Source organism: Pocillopora damicornis, chromosome 4 (genome assembly GCF_964200805.1).
Source record: "Pocillopora damicornis chromosome 4, jaPocDami1.2, whole genome shotgun sequence".
NCBI lineage: Eukaryota > Metazoa > Cnidaria > Anthozoa > Scleractinia > Pocilloporidae > Pocillopora > Pocillopora damicornis.
Genome location: NC_142673.1, coordinates 24,616,984 through 24,642,912, shown reverse-complemented (window position 1 = coordinate 24,642,912; position 25,929 = coordinate 24,616,984). Strand labels below are relative to the sequence as shown.

General features: G+C 37.8%; 2 protein-coding genes, 2 long non-coding RNA genes and 1 pseudogene across 7 annotated transcripts; 3 read left to right on the top strand and 2 right to left on the bottom strand.

The window, feature by feature from the left end:
- Nucleotides 1-5,486: 5,486 nt before the first annotated feature.
- On the bottom strand, nt 5,487-7,804 carry LOC149047358 (uncharacterized). 2 transcript variants are annotated; one of them, XR_016186368.1, is made up of 4 exons: nt 7,580-7,804; nt 7,108-7,178; nt 6,104-6,128; nt 5,487-5,768 (listed from the first exon to the last, which is right to left on the bottom strand). It is a non-coding gene; the product is annotated as an uncharacterized LOC149047358 (long non-coding RNA). The 2 variants fall into 2 exon arrangements; XR_016186367.1 differs by lacking the exon at nt 5,487-5,768 and having other exon boundaries at nt 5,988-6,128.
- Nucleotides 7,805-8,645: 841 nt separating this feature from the next.
- LOC113683535 (uncharacterized) lies at nt 8,646-9,784 on the top strand. The gene is made up of 3 exons (XR_016186409.1): nt 8,646-8,922; nt 9,242-9,328; nt 9,538-9,784. It is a non-coding gene; the product is annotated as an uncharacterized LOC113683535 (long non-coding RNA).
- A 3,705-nt stretch (nt 9,785-13,489) lies between these two features.
- On the top strand, nt 13,490-14,719 carry LOC149047357 (uncharacterized; annotated as a pseudogene).
- Nucleotides 14,720-15,358: 639 nt separating this feature from the next.
- LOC149047356 (uncharacterized) lies at nt 15,359-17,635 on the top strand. The gene is made up of 2 exons (XM_089205708.1): nt 15,359-15,768; nt 15,857-17,635. Exons 1-2 carry the CDS (start codon nt 15,696-15,698, stop codon nt 16,327-16,329), a joined length of 546 nt encoding a protein of 181 aa, XP_089061834.1. The 5' UTR covers nt 15,359-15,695; the 3' UTR covers nt 16,330-17,635.
- On the bottom strand, nt 16,555-25,165 carry LOC149047355 (uncharacterized). Of its 3 annotated transcripts, XM_089205706.1 has the most exons (10): nt 25,138-25,165; nt 24,012-24,627; nt 22,977-23,204; nt 22,580-22,688; nt 22,231-22,334; nt 21,782-21,897; nt 20,936-21,009; nt 20,301-20,575; nt 19,909-20,194; nt 16,555-17,780 (listed from the first exon to the last, which is right to left on the bottom strand). In XM_089205706.1, the coding sequence occupies exons 3-9, from the start codon at nt 23,125-23,127 to the stop codon at nt 20,010-20,012; spliced, it is 1,014 nt and encodes a 337-aa protein (XP_089061832.1). In that variant the 5' UTR covers nt 23,128-23,204; nt 24,012-24,627; nt 25,138-25,165; the 3' UTR covers nt 16,555-17,780; nt 19,909-20,009. The 3 variants fall into 3 exon arrangements, with proteins under 3 accessions (XP_089061832.1, XP_089061831.1, XP_089061833.1); XM_089205705.1 differs by lacking the exon at nt 25,138-25,165 and having other exon boundaries at nt 24,012-24,950; XM_089205707.1 differs by lacking the exons at nt 24,012-24,627; nt 25,138-25,165 and adding an exon at nt 23,660-23,776.
- Between the last annotated feature and the right edge of the window lie 764 nt (nt 25,166-25,929).

The following is a 25,929-nucleotide window of genomic DNA, read 5'->3' as shown; positions in this document are numbered from 1 at the left end:
TCATCTGTAATTGAGCAAAAAATCTCTCACTTGTGAAAGGCTCGCTGCTCAATAAAAAGCGTCTCCTCACAATGAAAATCAGAAACTTAGTGAAATGGAAATTTATCACATGAAGGGTTTTGCACTAATAAAAGTCCCATTTTGGAAGCTAAGGCCTTCAAAACGTTGAAATGGTCCACTCGGGGAGCTTCTATGCCGTTAGACAAACGTTTGAATGCAAATATTTAACAGTTTTCCTCCAACTATGTTAATAAGTGCTTGAAATGCTTGAGGAGTATTTCTGTATAATTGGGGAATTAATTCCTGAAATGACCTCGACTTCATATGAAATCTTCAATTGAGCCCTACAGGCTTGTGTGTTTTTAGAGGCATCAAACTTTGGTGGTCTGGCCCCTTAGAAACACAACGAATAACAACACAAAGATACTGCTGCGTTTGTTTCACCGAAGCACCTAATGTTCCAACCATCCTGAAGAAAGAAACACTTTTAATTACCACTGAAAGGTCACTTAATCAATGCACTGAGGCAGTTCTTCTTGAGATAAAGTTAAAATAATATAATGAGGGAAGAGCGAATTTTGCGTGGGAAACTAGAGATGAACACATGACATGGACAGGTTCTGAGTGCGGGATAAAAGGGAACTAAATACGAAACTGTTACGATAAGGCGATGGTTAGAATTTGGGAGGTCTTGAAATTTTATACTTCAGTATCGGAATCAGCAAGTAAATTGTTAGTAGAAGGACTGATTCGTGAATTGCTTTTGGGGATTGGAATAAACAATGTTAGAGGAACAAGTCCTTGCAGCGTGAATGAAGAGCCTCGGATAATGAGTGGATCACTCAATCTTTTTTTTCAACCACACATGGACCATGAATATTGAGCTATTAAAGATTACCCTTGACTTACTCTCAGCGTGAGCAGATGTACATTTTTGTTCAAAAGGAAGATCATTTGATCGACAAGCTGATTTTACATCAGTCCACAAAACGCTCTGATCGCAAAAAAAAAAGAAGAAAAATTTAAATATGCATCAATTGGGTTACAAGTTTCGTATCAGTTCGTATCTATTTTTTCTTTTTGTTGTCTTGCTAGCTTACAAGAGCTACTTATTCAAGTAGGTGGACATCATGAAAGCTTTTGCATTTTCTGAAATCTCGTTTTTACCCCAAATAAATTGTCTGTCTACACAGAAATCAAAGACTGAAATACTTCAAAATTAACAAAAACTGAATACTGAAATGGCGTTAGTTGCGAAACACGTCTTCCTCGTGTCAGTGAATATTTCGTTATCATCATTTTTTTTTCAGGTGTTATTAACACGATGTCTTTTTTATTATTTATTTTCGGTGATTGTAACAAGATTCCCCTGACTGAGATACTTTGAGCAGTCTTAAGCAAACATTGAACGATCTTCCAGGGTCCACCGAAGCAAAATCGGCCATGGTATGCAGCCGAAAGATAAAACTTAACACTCTTGCTACGTGTAATGTCCGTAGATATGAGTGAATACGAATTGTCTAGATGCTATTGATTGCGTGAACGGGAGAGTAAGAACTTCATGAAAAGATGCTAATGCGAGCTGCACACAGTTTATGTATGTCATACAAGAGGGAACTGAATGAGAAGAAAAAAAAATAATTTAAAAAAATATTATACATAGTACTGATCATTCAAGGTTTGCAAACCGGAAAAAAGAACCAGAAGAAGAATGAAAATAAATTAAGTTGGAAAGAAACAAAGGATAAAAGATAACAACTCAAGATGTTATTACTGTTTTTATACAAGTTATCCATTCAATGAGAGCAAACAATTACATATACGATCCGTTAAGTGCTACTTCTTTCACAATTAGACAACCACAGCATTGATGAAAAATTTTGAGTGCTCAGAGTATCAACATGTTCGTAAAGGGAAGAACTTTCACTGATGACTGAGCAATTTTCTTAGAGTTGTGCGGGAAGAGCTCTACTCAACAGCTGCATTCGTCTTGGTTTGTCCATCAGTGTACGATGGGGAGAGTGAAGGGCTAATCCAGTGCGATGCAATTTTCATCTTGCTGACAAAAGCTCCAGTGCACGGTAAATTATCGTGTATACAAATGAATGAAGAGGGTACGTTTCTAAAGAAACTGTGTTGCTGCGTCAGTGGGAGAGTATAACAGCTCTGACGAAGGGCTAACGCTCGAAACGTCGGCTTTTAAACTCTTTTCGGTGGCAAATTTACCTTATCAACTGAGTTGATAATATTAAATTACCATGTTATACTCTCCCACCGACGCAGCACCACAGTTTCTTCAGAAACTTACCCCCTGGTATATACGACAATTTACCATGCACTGAAGCTTTTGTCAGAAGGGTGAAAACTGCATCGCACTGGTTATCGCATTGCTTCTTTCTTTGGTGATGGTAGATGGCCATATATATCGATATAAAGATCTGCAGGGGAAAAAGGGGAATTGAGGCGAGTCAGGATAAGTATATATATATATATATATATATATATATATATATATATATATATATATATAAGCGCAGAAAAAGTCGAGGTTGCTTCTCTAACATCCTTTAAACTTTTGCAGAAACTGAAAGTTATGACGTATAAAGGGATGCTTAAAATTCAGAAATGATGAAGATGAACATCCGTAGACTCTCGGAAGAAATTGGGTGTAAGGAAGAGAGTAGCGTTAAATTTTTGTTGTTGTTTTTGTTGTTGTTGTCGTTTAATTTGTTTTATCTCGTATATACAATCCCCAATGACCTCAATACCGTTGCACGCAATTAGAGACCATTCGACCACTAAAGCGTTCCTCGTTCTTAATCACTAAGCTTTATATCTTCTTCGCTTTTATCGGCTTAGTTTTTTTGATAAAATCGTAAATAGCCTTCTGGCTTTCGCCGTTGCTTTTTTCAGAGGTTTCCAGATCAAAATAAAATTTTCCTGGTAAATGATCTTATTCTTTTACGTCTTCCTTTATTGTAATCAGTCGTTTGGTGACTTGTTTCCGGACTTGTTTCTTTACAGTTTTAATTGCAAATTTTGAATTTGCAGGTTTTCGAGAATAAAAATTCACGGTTAATGACCGTTTCCGATTAAGAACCAATCAGAAAAGATTCATCTCAGCACTTCCTTGTTATATGATAGAGAATTTTGCGGAATTTTTAATTTCTGTAACTTGAATCCTAAGGCGTAACGTGAGCGACAGTACCAGAGAAACAATTGCTTACAGGCCCGTGAGCTGGAATGTAAAATGAACAAAAGAATTGAGTCTAGTGTTTAGTAGACGTTTAAGCTGCTACGGAATTGTTTATCGTGAAAATAAAATGTTTGAATTCAATATAGTTTGTAACCACATCGTACACGTGCGTTCACTATATTTGAGTTTGCGCCGCAAAATTTTAAACGGTCAGGCCGGCGTGTTGACGCGCCAACAGAATAAGCTTGTTTCCTGTAGTGTTTGCTCAAATCTAACTGGGCAGGTTTTTCAAGACATTGAGAAATATCAGTTTTTCCCCCACTGATAACACTTGCATCGTCATGCAGTTTGGCGAACCAGTCAGGTTCCGATCAAATGCTTTCAGGATGAAACGTCAACTGTCGTGCTGTATAGCGGCATAAAACTGAACTGCATGAAATTTGAATGCAAAATGGTGCTCGACTTTGCAGCAAAGAATGATAAAGCGAAATGCAAAATCAAGCATCAAATGGAGAATGTTTTAATTCTTCGAGGTTATAAGGTTCTGGCTGAAACGATAGAGAATACCTCGCAATATAGAGTCAGTATCAATTGTGGTGTCAGCTTTAACCTTTTTGATCGGCGCTATCTGTAACTGATAGTTGACACTTCCATAGAAGAGACTCTATGTCGTGGAACAAACCATTCAATTTTCATTAATCAGAATGTGTATGTTTGACAGGCTTCTTCCAGATAGTTTATTTACATAAGTATCTGAAATTCTAAGGGATTCTGTTTGAATTAGTAACAAGTTCGTTAACAAAAAGAATTCCGCTTTGTAAAATTCTCGTTATCCAGTTCTTCACTTTTTTGAGTACTGTCGTGCGCATGCTAGATTTTAACACTTCTTAAGGCCTATTTACACGGTACGACTTTGTCGCATGCGACAAGCTTACGACAGGCCTACGACATGACTTAGGACAATATACACGCGCACGACATTTTCACCTACGACATGCCAAAATCGCGTGCAATTCCACTCGTTTCGGCCGCGGTCATTGTTTCAATAATTTGCAAGAGAAGGAAAAGAACCTCTTCCTCGCTCCACAGTGATATCATATTCTCTGTTTCCTCATCTGAGAATGTATTTTTCGCTTTGGAAGCAGTCTTCGACTTTCCGGAGGCGACTTCCTCCACCATTTTGACGCAAGAAAATTTCACCTTCCTCCCCTACTCAGTAGAAATTTGTCACAAAACACGTCATTTTCTATCAATTTCGGCTACGATTGTCGCAGCGGTTTAAAACATGTTTTAAAATCCTACGACATTTTTCGTGACGTGCACGACAGTCGTAAGCGAGAGGTAGGTTTGATTTACACGATACAATTCGTGTCGTAGGCCTGTCGTAAGCTTGTCGCATGCGACAAAGTCGTACCGTGTAAATAGGCCTTTAGGGTATTCACAATTAGGGTATTCAAGTTTTGAGATGGTTTTTATAATGAAAGCTTGTAGCTCTGCAATTTTTCAAAAAACCAAGGAAGGCATAAGACACGCTAGACATGTAAATTTCGTATCACCAGCTTTATCTACTTTCGCCACATTAGCGTATTCAGGTTAACACCAGATTCTCGAGTAACGTTATTTTGTTTCCTTGCAGATATGACCCAAGGCTATATTCCTCGTGAGCATGTTAGATTTTAACACTTTCTAAGGTATCAGTAAAGTTTTTTTTTCTATTTCTGTAGAGGTAGCTCAAAAGGAGTTAATCACCGTAATAATAATATTCACAATCTTAAAATTTTTGTTCGTTGAAGAATGTTAAAACTTACTTTGAATAAGTTTCTTTGAGAAGTCCCAGGTAAATATCGAGCGGTAACTCAAGCTCCAACCAATTACATTCGGCCGTGATACAAAACAGTTTGAAGGCTAGTTTACATTTGCGTGGGAGGAAGAACTTCACTAAAAGATGCTAATGCAAACTGTACCTGGTTAAATGAAAATCGTACAGCTGAAGAAACGGTGGAAAATATGTAGAAAAATTTTCGTGGAGGAAAAAAAGTTAGGCAATCATCGTAGGTGGATTTTAAGGTTGACAGCATAAGAAACTCGCCCTTTCGCACTGGCGCCTAGAAAATAACCTTTATCTATCTATACATTTTAAAAGAGCTCAAAAGCTATATGAAAATAATAAACTCTCAGAATTGTTCTTAAAAGTTAATGTCGCAGTAATATATAAAGACTTAATAACAGCGGCGGATTTTTATTCCTACACCCTTTTAACCCAACTTCTGCTGGTTAAAAAACGCACAAATTTGTCCACATTCAGTTTTTAATTCATATCTCAACAAATATTTACAGGAATAACACCTACAATATGTCATTTTAAAGTGTATAGAATGGGCTTCTCAGGGAAAAAAAAAATTCATCATTGAAACCCTGGACTTTCCTAAAAAGTAAAATTTAAAACACAAAATAAGTAAGACATAGTGTAAAACTTGAGGTCAAAGTCACTTTTCCTCATAGGTATAGGTTACTTAAGATTAATTGATAGCAGAAGTTAATTATTAACATCTCAGCAACATTTCCTGAAAATCTGAAAGAAAAAGAATAAATAATGAATTTTTTATGAATTTTTATGTGCACCCATGAAATTCCAAAAAAATTAGCAAAAATTTGTCCACATTCAGTTTTAATTCATATCTCAACAAACATTTACAGGAATAACACCTACAATATGTCATTTTAAAGTGTATAAAATGGGCTTCTCAGGAAAAAAAAGAATTCATCATTGAAACCCTGGACTTTCCTAAAAAGTAAAATTTAAAACACAAAATAAGTAAGACATAGTGTAAAACTTGAGGTCAAAGTCACTTTTCCTCACAGGTATAGGTTACTTAAGATTAATTGATAGCAGAAGTTAATTATTACCTTTTCAGCAACACTTCCTGAAAATCTGAAAGAAAAAGAATCAATAATGAATTTTTTATGAATTTTTATGTGCGCCCATGTCATTCCAAAAAATTAGCAGGAAAAAAAAAATTTGTTGGGAAATTCGACTTTATAACAGGAGGATGGGTAGGCCCTGATGTGTTACTGGGTGAATGAATTTGCCTTTTAACATCCCTACTAACTAATGAGGGTCCTCCCTGAGAAAACAAGGACCAAATCACAACTATTCCCATTGACAAAGATAAAAGCAACAAGGTAAAAAAAGTTTTTTTTTTTTTTTCTGATATTTTTGAGAAACACAACATCTGAAAACATTGGAATAAACATCAGCAAAATTTGCCTGTGGTACTTCTTAGAGTGAAACACTGCAAAACAATCCCAACCCTTACTAACATGCATACACTTTTGACATTGAGGGGCATTGCAATAAGATCGAACCCTGAAATCTCCCCTACCCTCTTTATAACATACCACACAGCATCTCTGAGTATCAGAGAAAACTAAGATATGGACAGTTGTAAATTCCTCTGAGGTGGAAGGGGGTGATTTCATCATGGTATTCTCTGGTGGACTACCATAATCAGGTAAACCACAGAGTTGCCAACAATTTCTTCCCAGAAATCACCCAAAGAATACTGAGAGGGCCTTTTTAGAGCTTCATTGTCAGGAAACTGAGCCTGATGCTCTTTGAAAAGGATAAAGCCATTGATTACAGCCATGTCAAATAGGTGGTAAACCATAGTTTTCCACCACTTCATGGACTTACGTAGTACACTATTTGTGGTTAGAATCTGGTAGCAGCAGAAGGAGCAGAGGGGCCACCAACAACACATTCAAACAAAAATATAATTTTCAATGAATAAATCAATTATCCTCAACATTTATAGAATAATATCCTAAACAAATTCAAGTTATTCTATGGTATACGCATTCGGAAATTATACTTGTTGTTAAATTTCGCAGGTTGGAAATATTTCACTCACCAGGAGCCATGGGTTCCTAAGTCGAGGCGCAAGCCTCCTCCGGCCGATCGACATCTTCAACTTCTCCCTCACTAAAAATATAAAATGTACACTGCTTATATTCCGTAAAATACTCAAAATTAACCGAATGAACAAGCGATACTAAACTAAATCGCCAAATCGCCAACGAATCCCAAGCATCCGACGCGTTCGAAAAATGTATTTCTCCATAGCAACAACTAGCCGCTGATCGAATTACGCGTCTAATATTTCGCTTGTGCAAATAGTTTGAATCGCATCACATCTCATCGCTAAAAACACACTCTTAGCGTAAATTATTGATTTACAGAGTCGCAAAAATCAATTTGTAATCAAATTTCAAGAAGTACGCGAGAAATCAATCACAAAAGGGCTATCTGAGGCGAACAACTTCGCATTTCAAGACAACATGTGCGATGGCGACCATTCGCGATGGCCGATATTGACTTCTCACCTCGATCTGCCGGTCTAAATCACTTTCTTCTCCACTGTCCATCCCATCAGCGGTGTCTTCATCGTAAAATATTTTTTTCTAAAGCAATTTCTGCGGAGATAAAGCTCACCCGTGCACGCTTCGACGATGAGGCCATCTTCGACAGTGAAATTTTAGCACTCAAATGAACGTTGTGTAGCACACATTTAACTGTCGCCCTTCAAACTCGCTACATGATTTGTTTAATCTTTTAGTGTGATACACACCAAATTTGGAAGCAATCGGGAGTAACGCAATATTCGACGAGACAACCGGAAATTACCGGAAATTATGGGTGGAATTCCACCCATAACCGCAAGGGGCTGCCCAAAAAGTAGCCTTAAATTTGAAAATAAAGGAAAATGAAAAAGGCCCGACAGCTGTGTTTCGATAGAGGTATTCTACAGCTTTGCCGCTAATCTTCAGTAATTATGTCACTATAAGCGCGTAAACGAATTCAAAATGTTCCGCAACCCTTCCCGGCTATGAAATTCACTTTGATCAAGAAAGAGACGAAAAATCATTTCTGATCGCGACATCTTGAAAATACCCTTATAGAAAGTCAGCAACAATGTTATTTGACAATAGCCTATGACAACTTGAAATATACGGAAGTATATAAGTCAGACGCGAAAACCCCTCACGGAGACATATATCTTTCGGGACGCAACAAAATCTTACATTAAAGGCACACGAGTTTGTACATTCAATAGTGCGATTTATTTGAACTCAGAAAAATCCGTCAGCAGCGTTGTTAGTATGGCCTCCTTCATAGTCTTCTGAAATCTCACAGTAAGATGCAGGAAAGAAAGAGAATAGCGTGATCCAGCCAGCCGAGAGGACCTCAACTGCCGTCAAGTTTAGCCAAAGACCTTACTCGTCCGTCATGTTACTCATAGTTGGTTTCACCTCATTAACTTTCTTTGCCTTTGCAAAATATCTGTCTTAGGTTACTCAGTTTACGCAGCGAAGTATTAATTGAACTGACATCTGCCAATAAAGCAAACTGGACAACTTGATTAAAATCCCGTTATCAAATAAACTATGACACATTTTGACTGACGCATTTTTGTGAAGAATGCCGACTGAGAAAGTAGTTAATTATCTCCGAGCTCAGCTGGTAAAACGTTTCTATAGAGCTGCAAACTTCTTGGATCGCCGGCGATTAATATATACACCAGAACTTTTCATTCACTGAAGCTTGTGTCAGCAAGATGAAGACTACAGCACTTTATGTTTTTGCTCTGTTCCTTTCTTCGATGTTAGTTGAGGGCGCCATACAAATTCCTCCCTGCTTTGAGAGAAATAATTGCGATGGAAAAAAAGTACATGAATAAGTAGAAATCTCTCTCGTTTTCAATCCACCTAAAATGTTTTAGATAGTGTTAATGTTTAATTTGAGTTGAATATTCTAAGTGGTTCGATTAGGAGTGGCAATATTTTTTCCTTTCAAAAGGAGAATTTCCAGTAAGGAACACTTATTAGTGAGCGTAGAAATACCTTACCTATGTATTTATTCATGTCAAAATGAGCTGGAATCTTTCAACAATGTTTTTTTCTTTATCATTTCATTCATGTCATTGTTGAAGGATCCTAATTGTTCAACTCATTTTTCTCACTAAAAGCCGTTTTAAATCGTTTTAGGAAGAGCCTACGGAAAAGTTTAGAGATGAAGAAGGAGTTAGAAATTTAGAAATGATGAAGATGAACATCCGCAGGCGCTTGGAGGAGGTAAATACAGGTTTTTAATCTATGGTCTCTTCGGTTTGTCTGGTTAAGTCATATCCAAATAGTCGAATCGCAAAAAGAAGTCATTCGGTTCTTTTCGTGCATTTTACTCCAAGTATTCGTCAGAGCTTAACAGTCTTGTTTTTTTATTTCTTTGTTTTCGAGTAAATTTGAAGAGAAATTTTAAGATTATGTTTGTTGAATCTTTGTAGGCGAAACGTGAGCAACAGTACCGGAGAGAAATTTGCTTAAAAGCTCGCGAGCTGAGATGTGGAATGGAACAAAAGAAATAGGTTCACTGCAGTGAAGACTACACAGCTAACTTGAAGTTAAAACATAATTTCATTCCTAAATAACGAAATTGAGATGTAGATGCTTTAGCCGCTATCATCAATATTATATTCTGTGAAAATCTATAAGTTTTTTTAATTCAATAAAGGCTGTGCTCCGTATCGTGAATATGTACGATTCGCTCTATTTGTTGTTGAGCCCTAACATTTTAAGTGGCCCACCAGGGTAGTGTGAGGACTCTTTAACCCTTTAACTCCCATGTCTGACCACGACACATCTTCTCTTTAGGATTTCAATACAATATCAAACAAACAACAGATGAGAATAAGGAAAAATATTATTGAGTGAATTATCAGTTGACCCAATACCAATTTCTCCAAATTACCATCATAAAAAACTGTATGATAGACAGAAAGGAGAATTACTAATAAGATCTTTAGAATGAAGGGGTTTATATCGAGGCCTTTATATTGGTGTTTAGTTCAACATCGAGTTATTACCCCTGTAATTCGCACTAAACTGATTTTTATTCACAATTTACTATAAGAAATTTACTATAAACATAAGTGGATCTTTCCGCTTGCACTGCTGCTGCAGTTATTTTTGTTTCACCATTGAAGAAAGGCATGATATTGGTCCTTCATTTTAAGAATCATGGAACAGCAACAAATCCCAATCAGTTTGAGCTACAGAGCTAAGCATATATAGCTAAAGTTTTGAAGAATTTTATCTGGCTGGAGTAAGCTGAAACTATTTTACATAGCCTCTTTCCCTGCAACCGGTAGTCTTTTTGGCATACTCAAATGTTGGCGGTTTCGATAGATGTGGGCCGTCTTTGTCAAAACGTGCCAAGACTGATGGCTGATAGGCATCAGAACTGTCAACATCTAACCATAAAGTGAAAAATATCATCACCTGCCGCGGAGAAATTCACGTTAAATTTCATACTAACGGATAAGATCGAACGAATAGAATTACAACGTGTCCCGCCAATGTAGCACGTTCGTTGGCTGCCAATGATGTATTTTATTTTGGTGCCTTTTATTTTAATCCGACATTAAGGTAGCTCTGTTTAGTAACATAATTCCTCTTGTGCCTTGATCTTAGCTACCCGTGCGCCATAACCTCCCGGCCAGCGGAATAAAAAGGGAAAACATGCAGCGGTCTGCTAAAGCCTACTCGTTAAAATTTCAGGTTTTTTTAAAAAGCGTAGACAAAGCTGGCGAGTGTATCCGGACTGGCTCACGTTGACCGCCACCCAGCTTTAAATATGTTAGCGTAATGGTTTTCTATAGGATTGAATTGCGCGAGAGAAAAGACATCCGCAAAAAAACACGAATGGATAAATAAATAAATAACAAAATTAAGCGCTCGTAGAGATACTAAAATCGAAAGACAAAGAAGAATGAGACGATTATACGATAACATATTTCCTTAATATTTTATTCTTTTTTTCCGCCGCAAATTTAATCCTGACAAAGCTTAACTGAGTGCACTCAAAAAGACAAAGCAATCGCAATAATATGGCCGGCCATTTCTCTTATAATCTTTCATCTTTTTTAACTTGCAAATGATAATGTAAATATTGATTACAATGAATATGATAGTGACAATAATGCAAACATTGTCTATGGTGAAGTGACATGTCAATGGAATTACACAATTTTGCAAAATTCTCATCGAGAAAGTGGCCTTTTTATTTTAAAAAAGGTAAACCACGGTGAGAACGGTAAAACACACAAAACAGATTTAAGCGTTGCCGCTTGAATGATTCAAAAGAGGGTACTAAAAATTTCGACTCATTTATCTCTCTTATAAGATTTTGTTGCTTCCCGAAAGATTCTAACACCGTTAAGGGTTTTCGCGTCTGACTTATGTACTTCCGTATATTTCCAGTTTGCCTTATTGCCAGATGACGTTTCAATCATCCAAAAATGCGCAAAATATTTACTTTGCTGCTTAAATAGAGACAGAGTAACCTTAGACAGATATTTTGCGAATGCAAAAGAAAATTAATGATGTGAATCCAAGTAAGAATAACATGACGTGCGAGTAAGGTCTTTGGCTAAACGGCAGCTGAGGTCCTCTTGGCTGACTGCATCACGTTATTCTTTTGCTTTCCTGCATCTTACTGCGAGATTTCAGAAGACCATGAAAGAGGCTATACCAATAACGCTGCTGACGGAAATTTCTGAGTTCAAACAAATCGCACTATTTTATGTAAAAACTCATGCGCCTCTCTTATAAGATTTTGTTGTTTCCCGAAAGATTATATCACCGTGATTATATCAACGTTTTTGCGTCTGACTTATATACTTCCGTATATTTCAAGTTGTCATAGGCTCTTTTCAAAGAACATTGTTTCTGACTTTCTATGAGGATATTTTAAGGATGTCGCGATCAGAAATGATTTTTCGTCTCTTTCTTGGTCAAAATTAATTTCATGGCCGGGAAGGGTTGCAGAACATTTTGGGTTCGTTTACGCGCTTGTTGTGACACAATTACCTGAAGATTAGCGGAAAGGCTGTAGGATACCTCCTTCGAAAAACAGCTGTCGGGCATTTTTTATTTTGCCTTATTTTTAAAGTTAAGGCTCCTTTTGTAGAAAGGAACGTCCACATTGAAAGAATCAAACTTTAAAAGGTGTAGAAGTAAGAAAACCGCCGCTGTTATTAATCAAGTGCGGAGGCGAACCAGTTATTGAACGAAGTATTAAGTCTAGGGACTTCTTTATATATCACTGCGACATTAACTTTTAAGAACAATTCAAAGATAATTTTTTTCATATACTGATTTAAGTTCACTGGGAATCTATAGATAGATAAGGGTTACCTTCAAGGCGCCGCACGAAAGTGCGATTTAATCATTAATTACCATTAATGATGTCATTAATCATCATCATTAATGATGTCGAGCTGTCAATCCATCCACGATGATTCCCTAAATTTTTTCAACTCTGAATGCTATCAATAATAGAATAGTGTGACTAGATCGTAAAAGTCATTATTTGCACTGATGTAATGAATTGTTGATTCGGCATTAAACATCTTTTATTTCTTTCTTCTCTCTTTTAATTTTGATTTTATCATTTTCTTACTCAGCAAATCGACCGCTCTGCACAATAACAATTTCTGCTAGTAGCTAAATAGTTTTCCACCCGTATCTTCAGCTATACGATTTTCATTTAACCAGGTGCAGTTTGCATTAGCATCTTTTAGTGAAGTTCTTCCACGTAAATGAAACACCTTTAGAAACTTTCGAAAAACTTTTCGTTGGAGACTGCCTTCAAAACGCAGTCATTTCAAACTGTTCTGTATCACGGCCGAATGTAATTGGTTGGAGCTTGAGTTATCACTCAATAATTGTCTGCGACTTTTCAAAGAAACTTATCAGTTCAAAGTAATTTTCAACATTCACCAACGAACAATAAATTTTAAGATGATGAATATTATTATTGTGGTGCTTAACTCCTTATGTGCTATCTCTACAGAAATGGAAGAAAAAAAGGAAAAGAAAAGATTAAAAGATCTTGAATATCCTAAAAGGTGTGGAAATCTAGCTTGCGTACGAGGAAAATAGCCTTGTGTCTTATCTACAAGGAAATAAAAGAATGTTACTCGAGAACCTGGTGTTAACATGAATACGCTAATCATGAGAAGACACACAGGGCTTGCACTGTAAGTATCCCGGAGAGCTCCACACAATTCCTTATAATAAAATTATAAGGAATTGTATGGAGCTTTTTTAGCGTTAGTCGAGGCGTGGAGGGTGTTGACACGTACGATACTTGCGAGGTGTTTTTCCCGACACTCTTCTGACAGAAGAATGTCACGTAATGAAAGCAAACCAGAAACGATTGAAGAGCAACTCGGGTTTTCACATATCATCAAGTTCATTAAAACGAGCATTGAATTTCCTGCACATCAACAAGCCTTTGTTTTATACTTTTACACCGATCACGAGCTCATTTGTGTTTCGGAAATAGTTCAATTAGCTATATAACAATGGCGGAATTTGTGAAGGATTTTGAAGATGAAGAAGAACGAAAAGAGCGAGTTATTAAATCACGAAAAAGCACTCCAGAAGAAAGAAACAGACAGAGAAAAGAATGGAGAAAGAGGAAACAAGGGAAGCAAATGCCGAATTCAACGAATAAAAATGTTGAACTACAATCACTCAACCGCGAAGCGAATGAGTTGGTGCCTTGTACTTCTGAGGCTAAGCAAACGAAACTGCCTCCTTCGGACCAACATTTTGAGCCACAAAATGTCAAGAAACCCCATATTCTCGCGCTTAAACCAGGCAGTAAAGAGAAGAAAGAGGCTTTGGGTGGTTGTTCAAGAGCTGCTAAGATGATTCAAATGGCTGTTGGTGCCGACGCAGTTGTCTCGCAGAAACCTCGTGGGAAACGTCATCAAACCTTTTTAATTGGAAAAAAAAACCACAGCGAGCAATGGATCCAGATTTGAACCCAAAGAACTCAGGCCAGAAAACATTGAATACTTGTCTAAAAATCCAGTTGGGAATGGAAGCTTTGGACAGTGTTTTCTCGGGCGCTATCGAGGCATCGACGTTATTGTCAAGCAAATGACTCACAACGAAACGTCAGAGGATGAAGAACGAGCAAGGAGAGATTTACTCCACGAAGCAAAGGTCGTTTCTGCTTTGGGGGACCATCCACATCTACCCATGTTTTTTGGTGTTGTTACAAAGGCCTCACCATTATGCCTTGTGACTCAATTTCATGGTGTTCAGCAAGAAAGTCTAACTCTCCATCAAGCGGCCGATAACAACGCAGTTACTAAAGCAAACTGTATTTCTATATTTAAAAAGATATGCAGTGTTTTAGACCACGTGCACTCTAAAGGATACCTTCATAACGACATCAAAGGAAACAATGTTGTACTAGAACTGCCCTCAGCCTCTGGGGAATTCAGCCCAGTTCTTATTGACTTTGGATAGAGCCTTAAGGTTTCATCTGTTACGTTGTACCGCAGAAACGGCACCGTTATGAAATGCAAAGGGAAAAGCTATTTAGCCCCTGAGGTTGTTAGTGAACGACTCTATAGCGTTGCCAGTGACATTTTTTCATTGGGAAGAATGCTTAAGGCGATATCGTCTTTGTTGGGTTTTTATGAAAGGGTCCGAGAATTGGTTAAAATGTCAACCAGAGATAAGCCGTCAGAGAGACCTAGCCTTTATGCTTTCTCTCGTAAGATTGCTGGTGTTAAATTTTAGGTGTAGTATTTTCCAAGTCAGCAGACCTAATATCAGATAGAATCGCATCATTGCATAAAATCTCGCCTTCTGATTGGTTGACGAGGGGAGTTGTTTAGCGGGGCTAAGTGATATTGTTTCGCATCCACGTATACATAACAAATATAAGTAATGCTGTTTTCTTTTTATCTTGTTTTTATTCAAATATGTGATTCAAAGAAAATCCATTACTTGGCTCGTGAATTCCGCGTTAAATTGCACTTAAAAACCGATATCGCACTCATCGCTTCGCGTATCGCTTTTCGCGTGCAATTAAATGCGGAATTCCCTCGTCAAGTAATGAATCTTCCTACAATAGTTTCATTCAAGGTTTAGTTACTACAATTTCAGCGATTTTAAAATGAAGGACAACTTCTTCCCCATGATTCTGCCACAAGAAATAGTTTATGACCCAGCTTACGTGACCTTAAGGGACCTATTGTTTGCGACAATAGCGGAATTTTTCAAGCTTGCGAGTCACGCGTCATTGATTGAGAGCATTGTTTCAAATTGTATAACTAACGAAAACTCGTAGAAGTGAGAAAGTTCATTGACTTCCGACTGCCGACTTTCGGCACGCCACGCATTAGCAGAGAAAGTCGATCATTGCTAAGTTACTAGACAACTGTTTTGACCTTGCGAGAAAAAAATGCCTTATTCAGCTCCCTGTCAACTGTGCACAAAGAAGTTTAAAACAGGTGTTTCACTGAGAAAACATTTCGGATTGAAACACCTGGAAAGGAATCTCGAGATCGCGCAATTTTTGGACGAATGAAACAGTCCATGTGAACAGCCAAAAGCAGCAGCACTTATTGACAAAGAAATGGAAGATTATCTCAAATGGCTTGGGGTTCTTGTGGAGCGAATCAACGGATCACTGGTACCGGATCACCCAGGTAAATGCTCTAACCCGCAATGTGTTCTTTATTTTGGTGTGCTTGGACTTACACACTTACTTACACCTAACTTTATTTTCATCGAAAGGAAAATGGTGCCATGTTGATTGCCTTCAAGTGCCACAGAAGTACTTCGCTCATTTACTCTGTCGTTTGGGAAACCCCATGGTAGACAGCGTACGCGATGCTCCCCATATCCGTCAGCCGATTTTCAAGAGAATAGCGCGGCGCTTTTCATATAAAATTTTCAATGAGGAAACCTTGAAGCTAGTGTTGGAAGAGCAAGACCTGCTGCAATTTCGGCCAAAAGCCTTATTCAGAAATAGCGATGAAGTGCCTGATATCTCCGAAATGTCAGCAGAAGAAGCACTAGCTTATGCAAAAGCGAGAGCCAGAAAGCAGGACTCAAGACCGACAAGCCGCTCGTACCTAGATATTGGTCCAGGTGAAGGACGCTGTACAAGGGAATTAGAACTGATATGGTGGCCGAGTCTCTACTCACGTTGCTCAGAGTACGGCAAACTTACTTTCCGCTTTTTTGTGAGGAAGACTTCATTATAGTTACATTCATTTCAATCTTTCAAAGGCTGAACAAGTAAGTGCAACGCATTTGAAAGAGATGTTGCGTTCGTTTTGCGTTCGAATTTCTAATTTCTTTAATCATCGTTGCGTGGTATACATATAGGGACTCTTAAGATCCATCGCTTCGTTACAAGGGTATACTGTACACTGTTACATACCGTTTTTATTTACTATTAACGTTCCTAGAGCAAGGACGCATAGACGTTTCTGATCAATAAATATTTAATAATAATTGTATTTTTTTAGAGGACTTCACATATCTAGTTACAGATTCTTTTCAATATTTCAAAAGCTGAACAAGTAGGTGCAAGGTATTTGAAAGAGATTTTGCGTTCGCTTTGCGTTTGAATTTCTGATTTCTATAAAATCATTGTTACGTTGTATATATACAGGGACTCTAAGATCCACGCTTTGTTATTGGGGTTTATTGTACACAGTTACACTCTATTCTTCTTTGCTATTAAGGTTCCTAAAGCAAGGATGCATACTCGACGTTTATGATCAATAAATATTGAATAATAACTGGAAATTTTTACTCTGCTCTTATAATTCGGCTAGATTACTGAACACCTTGCCACTCGTTTGCATCTCATTGAATAACAAAAGGCAATTCTTTGTGTATGCTTTGTTCTAAAAGCGTTTCGACATGTGGCCGGGTATTCTGAATGTACTGCGTTCGATTGATAAATTCGTTCGCTCCAAGTTCCTAAATCAAGGACCGTGATGCCTTACGTTTATGTTAAAAAAAATGTACATTACAAAATGCTCACCGGTTGTTACGGTATAAGTCGAGCTATTGGTTTCGCGTAGTGTACTACTTAGTTGAAATTGTTGTGTAGTTTGACTTTCACTGCTTAAGTTTGTATGAAAACAACTTATATCGAAACAACCAAATCAACAAGAAAAAAATAACTTAAATCTTGGAATATTAGTCAGCAAAGCACGCTGCCTGTTTGCAACTCGTCGCAACGGTAACAACCGGTTTCGCTACTTGTCGAATTCGCTACCGCCTGGTTCGCAACAACTTCGTTTAAGGTTACTTTCTGCAAACCACTTGGTCGATTTAGAACAAAAGTCTTTTAGTGTATTTCTCATTCTTTAAAGCTTGCCCCTAGGGCAGGACTTTGCTAATAAGTAGCGACACGAATTGTAGGCAGCGAACTCGAACGTAGCGAAATTTGACAAGGAGCGAAACCGTCGTAAAGCGTCGCAGTCTTCCATTAGCAAAGAGCGTCTCTTATAATGTCATTATGCTTCAGAAATTAAAAAGAAGATTCACCCTGAACTATTTACATTTAAGCAACCTAATCGGAACTAAGAATATTTCCGAATCCTAGAATGATATTTGTCATTCTTTCCCGCATCGGCAAAGCTGCACTTTGATTAGACCACAGTAGGATTTGGTCTGAAAGTAGGTCACTCACAGGACACTAAAAGAGAAACAACAAGTAACTGTTAAGGTTTCAGTCAAACCGGAAGAGAAGTAAGGCTGTTCATCAATAATGACCAATTTTAAATTTTAATTTGATGTTAGATAAAAATCTCTACCTGATAAGTTTGAGTATTTTTATTACCTGTTCACTACATGATGTATGAATATTATAGGAAGAAGTTTCATGTTAATCAATTGTGGGAGTTGAGAGTAAAGTCTCGTAGATAAAAGTTAATTTTTTTGAAATAAAAATTAAAAGAAACAGAAACCCAATAAAAGTACAGCCTATGTTAATTACCTTTAACTAAATAAGACACTAGGTTACACAGCACTCATGGGTGTGCCACCTAAAGTGCAGCCAAAGGAAGTTACCTTTACTAAATACAGCAATGGGCTACACTGCACCCATGGGTGTGCCACCTAAAGTGCATCCTATGCTAATTACCTTTAACTAAATAAAAAACACTAGGTTATACCGCACCCATGGGTGTGCCACCTAAAGTGCAGCCTATGTTAGTTACCGTTTACTAAAGAAAACACTGGGTTACACTGCACCTATGGGTGTGCCACCTAAAGTGCAGCCTATGTTAATTACCTTTAACTAAATAAACCACTAGGTTACACTGCACCCATGGGTGTGCCACCTAAAGTGCAGCCTATGTTAGTTACCGTTTATTAAAGAAAACACTGGGTTACACTGCACCTATGGGTGTGCCACCTAAAGTGCAGCCTACAGTAGTTACCTTTAACTAAATAAAACACTGGCTTACACTGCACCCATGGGTGTGCTACCTAAAATGCAGCCTATGTTAGTTACCGTGAACTAAAGAAAACACTGGGTTACACTGCACCTATGGGTGTACCACCTAAATGCAGCCAAAGTAAATTTCCTTTAACTAAAGAAAACAATGGGTTACACTGCACCCATGGGTGTGCCACCTAAAGTGCAGCCTATGTTAGTTACCTTTAACTAAATAAGACACTGGGTTAAACTGCACCCATGGGTGTGCCACCTAAAGTGCAGCCTATGTTAATTACCTTTAACTAAATAAAACACTAGGTTACACTGCACCCATGGGTGTGCCACCTAAAGTGCAGCCTATGTTAGCTACCGTTTACTAAAGAAAACACTGGGTTACACTGTACCTATGGGTGTGCCACCTAAAGTGCAGCCTACAGTAGTTACCTTTAACTAAATAAAACACTGGGTTACACTGCACCCATGGGTGTGCCACCTAAAATGCAGCCTATGTTAGTTACCTTTACTAAATACAACACTGGGCTACACTGCACCCATGGGTGTGCCACCTAAAGTGCAGCCTATGTTAATTACCTTTAACTTAATAAAACACTAGGTTACACTGCACCTATAGGTATGCCACCTAAAGTACAGCCTATGTTAATTACCTTTTACTAAATAAAACACTAGGTTACACTGCACCCATGGGTGTGCCACCTAAAGTGCAGCCTATGTTAGTTACCTTTAACTAAATAAGACACTGGGTTAAACTGCACCCATGGGTGTGCCACCTAAAGTGCAGCCTATGTTAATTACCTTTAACTAAATAAACCACTAGGTTACACTGCACCCATGGGTGTGCCACCTAAAGTGCAGCCTATGTTAGTTACCGTTTACTAAAGAAAACACTGGGTTACACTGTACCTATGGGTGTGCCACCTAAAGTGCAGCCTACAGTAGTTACCTTTAACTAAATAAAACACTGGGTTACACTGCACCCATGGGTGTGCCACCTAAAATGCAGCCTATGTTAGTTACCTTTACTAAATACAACACTGGGCTACACTGCACCCATGGGTGTGCCACCTAAAGTGCAGCCTATGTTAGTTACCTTGAACTAAATTAAACACTGGGTTACACTGCACCTATGGATCTCTAACTATAGAAAATTCTGTGTTATTCTACACTTTAAGGTGTGTTAACTAACAGAATCAGACATGCTAAAATTAAACAATGGTTCACACTTCAATCCTGAGCTCACCTATATTCCTATATGCAGTAGCTTTCAGTTAATGGAGCTCCATTAATTTCAAGCTGCTGTGTGATGGAATTAGTCATAAGATGGGCAAATTACATAGGAGACTGTAGCAATTAAAGAAATACTCACAGAGGTATTTGATTCCTAAAGTGCACTCTAACGGATCGTCTGGACGCTGTATGAACTCAATGAATACACATTACCAGTGAACTTGACTACATGATGTTAAATCAAGTTGCAAGTATAAAAATAATAGTTGCATCAACATCAACACGAGCCTGGTAAAATGTAACTCTGTTAAGGATCAAAGTTTTTGCCGTGTTCACATCTTCATACGGCTTCTTGAATTTATCCAGTGGTAGGGCAAGTTCTACAATTTTTTGAAGGTGCTGACGGATTTCCTGTTCTGTTGGACCTGAAACACAACAGCATGAGAGCAAATTAAAACAGAAAAAAAAAAAGATTTTTTTAAGACCTATGGAAAACATCTCTTGAAAACATTATTTTAGGAAATGTCTTACCAGACATTGAACTGACATGGATATTCTGCTTTGTAATAGCAGACTGTTGATCTGACTTCTTCTTTACTGAGATGCGATCGCCATGAAATGACTCTGGGCCATAGTTTTTCAAGGCAGCATTGGCCTCTGCTAGGGAATCTACCCTGTATGCAAGAAGACCAATGGATGCCAACAACTGTTCAGTGTTGCGCATCTCCATATGGAGAGCACAAAGTTGAATGTTGCAAAGCTCTTCATCCAAAAGAAAAACCAGATCATCTCGTATACCAGTTGATCTACAAGACAATTTCAAAGAATGATTGATTTTCTGAAGCAATGAATTAGTTCATGTTTTTCTCTAAAAATGTTTTTCTTTTTCTTTTTCAATTACCAAACTATGAGTACTCCTTTCCTGACAGTATGAAAACAATTTTTGGCAACCTTCCAAGTTTGGCAAAAGATCCTGAATGAGGATTTTAGTTTACTAGCAACAATTAAAAAAAAAACCCCAAACTATACACTTAATTTCAGTTCATGCTTTAGTACAAGTCATTTCCCTATGGCTTACAAAATTCATTTTGTTATGTAACAGTAAGAAAATCCCCTTTATGTGTTTGAATATAATTTAATATGACAATGATCAAATGCCTACACACCTTCCTATGTTGCATTTACTTCTGAGGCAATCCAGGCATGTCTCATCTGGAGCAACATCATGGCATTTGCAACCCTGACAAAAATAGGCACACTATCAAATAATATATATTATTATAATTTCAGATAGAACTACACATTTATCATGCTTCCGATTATCTTCTTTAGAGTTCATGCAGATTTTTGGATCCAAAATTCAAGACTTTTCCCAGACCTTTTTTCCAAAACATCAATTTATTTTTCCAGACTGAAGATGGTCAAATAGGTGATCAATAGAAATCTTGAAAAATGCAGAAACCAAGCTTCTTTCATGATGCACTGCAAATGTACAATAACCATGGTGCAATTGTGAAACTTCTCATTCTGTGATTGAATGTCTTAGCTACAGGCGAGATTGAATTGACCACAGGGGAAAAAAATGAACTTATTAAGCACTTTATGTAGCTATAAAAAAACTCCAGACTTGAACTATTTTTCTAGACATTATCTTCAATTTCAAGACTATTTCCAGGTCTGGAAAATCAAGACTTTTCCAAGAATTTATGACTCTGTGTGAGCCCTGTTCTTTTTACAGTACAGTACATGTATTCATACTTTCAGTGATTTTAAATGTTTTAAAGCAGAATGACCTTTAGAGAAGTACTTTACAACTTTTTTTGACTGAATTAAAGCTACTTGATGTTTCTATCACTCACTAATTATTTTCCCAAATATTGGCAAAGGTCAAAGTCATCTGAAATCACTGTAAAAAAGTTGATGAACTGATGCAGCACTTTTATGTACCTCAACTTTAACAGCACAAGTTGCAGTTGCCCCATACTAATTTCTATATCATTTGAGTACTTTACCCTGATAGCATTGCAGATGAAACAGAACTCGACACTGACACCTCTACCACCTAACATGAATGAAGCATTCGTCTTCTTCACCAAAAGAAGTACCAAGGTCTTGTAGTCCAGTACAACTAAGTTTGATAACAGAAATGGGAAAGCAAAAGTTAACATGCTAAACTTTCCAGGAAATTAATCTCTAATGTATCTAAAGAAAAGGGTAGTCAAATCAATTTCTGACGTAAAATAGAAATAAATTCCAGGTTTTATTTCTTGCTGCTGCAGTTAAACCTTGAACATGTTTTACAATATAAAAAAACTCTTAATTTACTATAGTTTGACTACTGCTTCAATCTAGTTCTAGTCAGACTACCAACTGGGCAGAAACACAATAAATTGCTATAAATAGTATCATGAACAAGAAGTTGACTTTTAAAGAAAATTCCAAGACTAACATTGATTCTTACCCAGAAATTCAATGGTGTAATGTCTACCATCAACTATCATTCCTTTTTCCTTTAATATTTTCTTCTGGTGGTTGATGTCCTCAAGATGAATCTTGAGGTTGTCTCTGTCAACAAATAAAAACCAAAAATCTATACAGTCATTGTTATATTTAGTGCATTAAAGCCAAATTAGGGATATTGATATCAATCCACTTAGATCTCAGAGTGGATGCATGACCTGGTGATATTGCAACTGAGTGGGGCTTACAAAAATCTGTCATTGTGTTATTTAAGTTAAATGCACATACAACCACAAGCATATTTTAGCCAGAAGGTAGTAAAGAGTTCAGGCAAGTTGCAATTCACAAACCTGTCTTCTTTACAGTTGGCAATTGTCAATGGGTAGACTGATTTTGCACTTTGCTGGCTATATACAGCACCATCACGGAGAACAATTCCAAACAACACCTGAGCTCTACCTGCAAAACAATTTTTTACACAAAATTAGTCAAGACAAAAACTGCACCCTTCACCAACCCATTTCACCTTACACATTATTATAATGACCACCTTCCATACAAAGAACTGCTTGCAAGGCCAAAAAAATTTAACAGTTATAGTTATTTTGATTTGGAAGTACAACACACACACACAAAAAAAATATGTGGATGATTATCATACTTGGGGAATGACCTTTTATAACAATAATAATAAAATAATTTACAGACAAAACTGCAGAGACAGCATGCATTATCACATAATTTTACCCCAAAATGGTCTCCCATCAAGCTTCATCATCAGTCGCAAAGCATGTGAAGACAGCTGGTGCAGCCTTTGTTCCCTTATGATTAACTCCACAACAGAACTCAAATTCACAGAGAAACCTTGTATAGGAGGAGCCACCTTCTTAACCCCCATATACTCCTTACAAGCTCCTTCTTCTTAGCTGCCTTGATCTGGTTTAAGTTGAGGAGGAGAGGCGTGTGAGAGGATTTCTAAGAAAATAATAGAAAGCAAGGTGATAAAAAGCAAAGATTAAACTTTTTAATCTAGGTTGATTCTTTGTTTCCTTTGTCTCCTACTAGTCCTAGGAAACAAAGGAAACAGAGAATCAACCTCTGTAGGTTAAAAAATCTTCCCTTGAACATAATTTTGACCTGTAACAATAACATTGCTACCGTCAGCAAGGGTCGTTGTGACCATTTTATGAGAAACTTTTATCACTTTGCCAGCCCTACGTTCTTCAAATTTGAAAAATGAGTTAAAGTACTGCTTTTACCGTTAAAGCACCGCTTATTTTCCTCATATATATTTTTGAGTTCTTGATGAATAAAGCTCTACCAGTTCAAACAGCATCTATCAACAGAATTTCATGGGAAAAAACTTTAAAGATTATATTTTAAATTTACACTTGATGTCATGGAATATTAATAGGAAGTAGGGCGATGACCTTCTATATTAATGGTCCAGGGTTTGTCACTAAGAGCCGGCTTCCAGCATATTTCACCAGCTGAAAAAGAGCTTACCACTGGCTCAAATTGCTCTGGAAAACAGACATAGGGTAATTTTGAAGACGCAGTTGAGTAAAACGCCCGCTTAAGTAATAAAAAAAAGCCTGCTTATCTTTTCCTGTATTAGGCTTCGCTTACGAGAATAACTGAATAAAACAAAAGAAAGAGCTGCTATAAACATTGAGGCTCGCGATGGAATAGTTCTTTTTTTGTTCTTTTATTTCCTTAGCCGGGGCGCCAAGTATGAATATTAATATACCGACGTAAGACCAACGTAACTAAACATCTTACCCCCGTCCTTCCGAGCCCTGTGATGTTTATCACGGATTGCCACGTTTTTGAAGAAACTCTCGCCATCGCCTGGAAAAGGACAAGCTTCCAATCAGGAACTCTCAGGCACGCCACGTACTTCGACATTGTGTCGTCGCCAACTAGCTCTTCCACACTCCTCTTGACTCCCCTTTTTACAGCCATCTCTTCGACAATTTCATTGACGATGGCCTTCGCTTCTGGGTCGCCAAATGCGCACATGTTCGAAAGCACCATCGCCAAACTTTCCCTGTTTCTTTCGCACACGTCATGCACGTCCTTGATGACGCGACTGCTTCGCTGCTTCATCGCTTCATCAACAGCACCTTTTCTGGAGTATCCAAATCTTCCTTTTCGCTGATCTCCTTTAGATTTGGGGAAACATTCTTTTTTTCAGCTCTTTGCGAGTTTCCACTGTTTGGGGGTGTCATGGCCACAGATGATGTCTTGTTCGTTGGTGTCGTTGGCATTTCAAAGCATCGTGAAGCACGTGGTCGTTCTTTGTTTGCTTGGCCTTCATTTTCTTCGTCGATAGACATTTTACTGAGATCTACTGAGTTCAGCAAATCTCTCAGCTGCGAAATGAACTCAGAGCTTTCTGAAGAGGAACGGCGAAGCAGAGTGGTTATCAACCCAAACGAGGAACAGACAATTTCCGTTGCATTAGAGGACTTCTTGTTCGAGTAATGGTAGCGATCTAGCAGCCGAATGTGGGCACTGTCGATTCTTTGAAAATCGCTTGGAAAACTGGCGACAACAGGCGACCGCTTAAAGTATTGGATCCACAAACTTTCGAACTTAGAATGAACCAAGTCAATTGTGGACTTAATTCAGAGCTGATGACCGGAGTGAAGGGCGAAAAACCCTTCCTACGTGCCATCTCTACTGCTACTGAATCACGCGTTTGAAATACGAAACTGCAAATAAAAGATAGGCGGGCAAAAACCATGACATTCGAGTATCGACATAGTAACATTATCCAGCTGCTAACTCGAGAGTGTTGATAATTTAAGCTAGTCGGCCCATGACATATTTAATGAGATTAAATCAAATTAACTTCGGGATTATCACACCTGAAAAAGACGAGCCCAGCGGGCTTAATACTTACAGTGCAAAGCACTTGTGTCTTCTCATGTGTGAGAATGGATGAAGTTCCTAAGTTTTTTGAAAATTTGCAGAGCTATACAGGTTTAGCTGTTAAATTTTAAAATTTTGAGTCATTCCGGATGGAAATATACACACAAGTTTCCATAACAAAAACCATCGCATCTCTCATGACGCCTTTCTGCTTGGACACGTATCCCATGTAGCTGAAAAGAGAAACTGAGATAAAAAAAAAATGAAAAATGAAGTTATGAAATGCTTGATGTTTCCCTTCTGACAATACTTTTGTAGACTGATGTTCATGAAGGTTGTCCTATAAATCATCTTTCACATGGACTATTTGGTAAAGCTGCTCACACTTCAATGAAATAAAGGGAACCAGAATTGTCATTTAAGTCAGGGTATTTATGGTCCATTAGTATAAAACAGCCCCCTGTATTCCGAGCGGCTAACCACGGTTTTTTTCAGTTTTATTTCAAGAAGAGCGGCTCTGGGCCAATATGCTCATTGACATCTCCATAATAATTCAGAATTTCCTTTTTTTCCTTGGTTTACTAGTTGTTACCGGCCTCACACTAACTCAGCCGTTTAAGCTTTTGTTGTCCTTTGCGTGTCCAGGCCACCACCGCTGGAAACGCAATGACAGCGAAGAAGTGAAAAACTTTATAACGATAACTTGACGAAGCGGAGTTCTTTTAATGAACGAATTTGTTAATAAGTCAAATAGGATCCCTTAGAATTTCAGATACTTATGCAAATAAAGTATCTGGAAGAAACCTGTCAGACATACACATTC

Excerpts from the sequence above, each read along its gene's own strand:
- LOC149047355 (XM_089205706.1), bottom strand. The coding sequence starts at position 23,127 with ATGGGGGTTAAGAAGGTGGCTCCTCCTATACAAGGTTTCTCTGTGAAT. Across the intron at positions 22,335-22,579 it reads GCCAACTGTAAAGAAGACAG|AGACAACCTCAAGATTCATC; the intron begins GTTTGTGAATTG and ends ATTTGTTGACAG. Across the intron at positions 20,195-20,300 it reads CCATGTCAGTTCAATGTCTG|GTCCAACAGAACAGGAAATC; the intron begins GTAAGACATTTC and ends GTTGTGTTTCAG.
- LOC149047356 (XM_089205708.1), top strand. The coding sequence starts at position 15,696 with ATGGAAGATTATCTCAAATGGCTTGGGGTTCTTGTGGAGCGAATCAAC. Across the intron at positions 15,769-15,856 it reads ACTGGTACCGGATCACCCAG|GAAAATGGTGCCATGTTGAT; the intron begins GTAAATGCTCTA and ends TTTCATCGAAAG.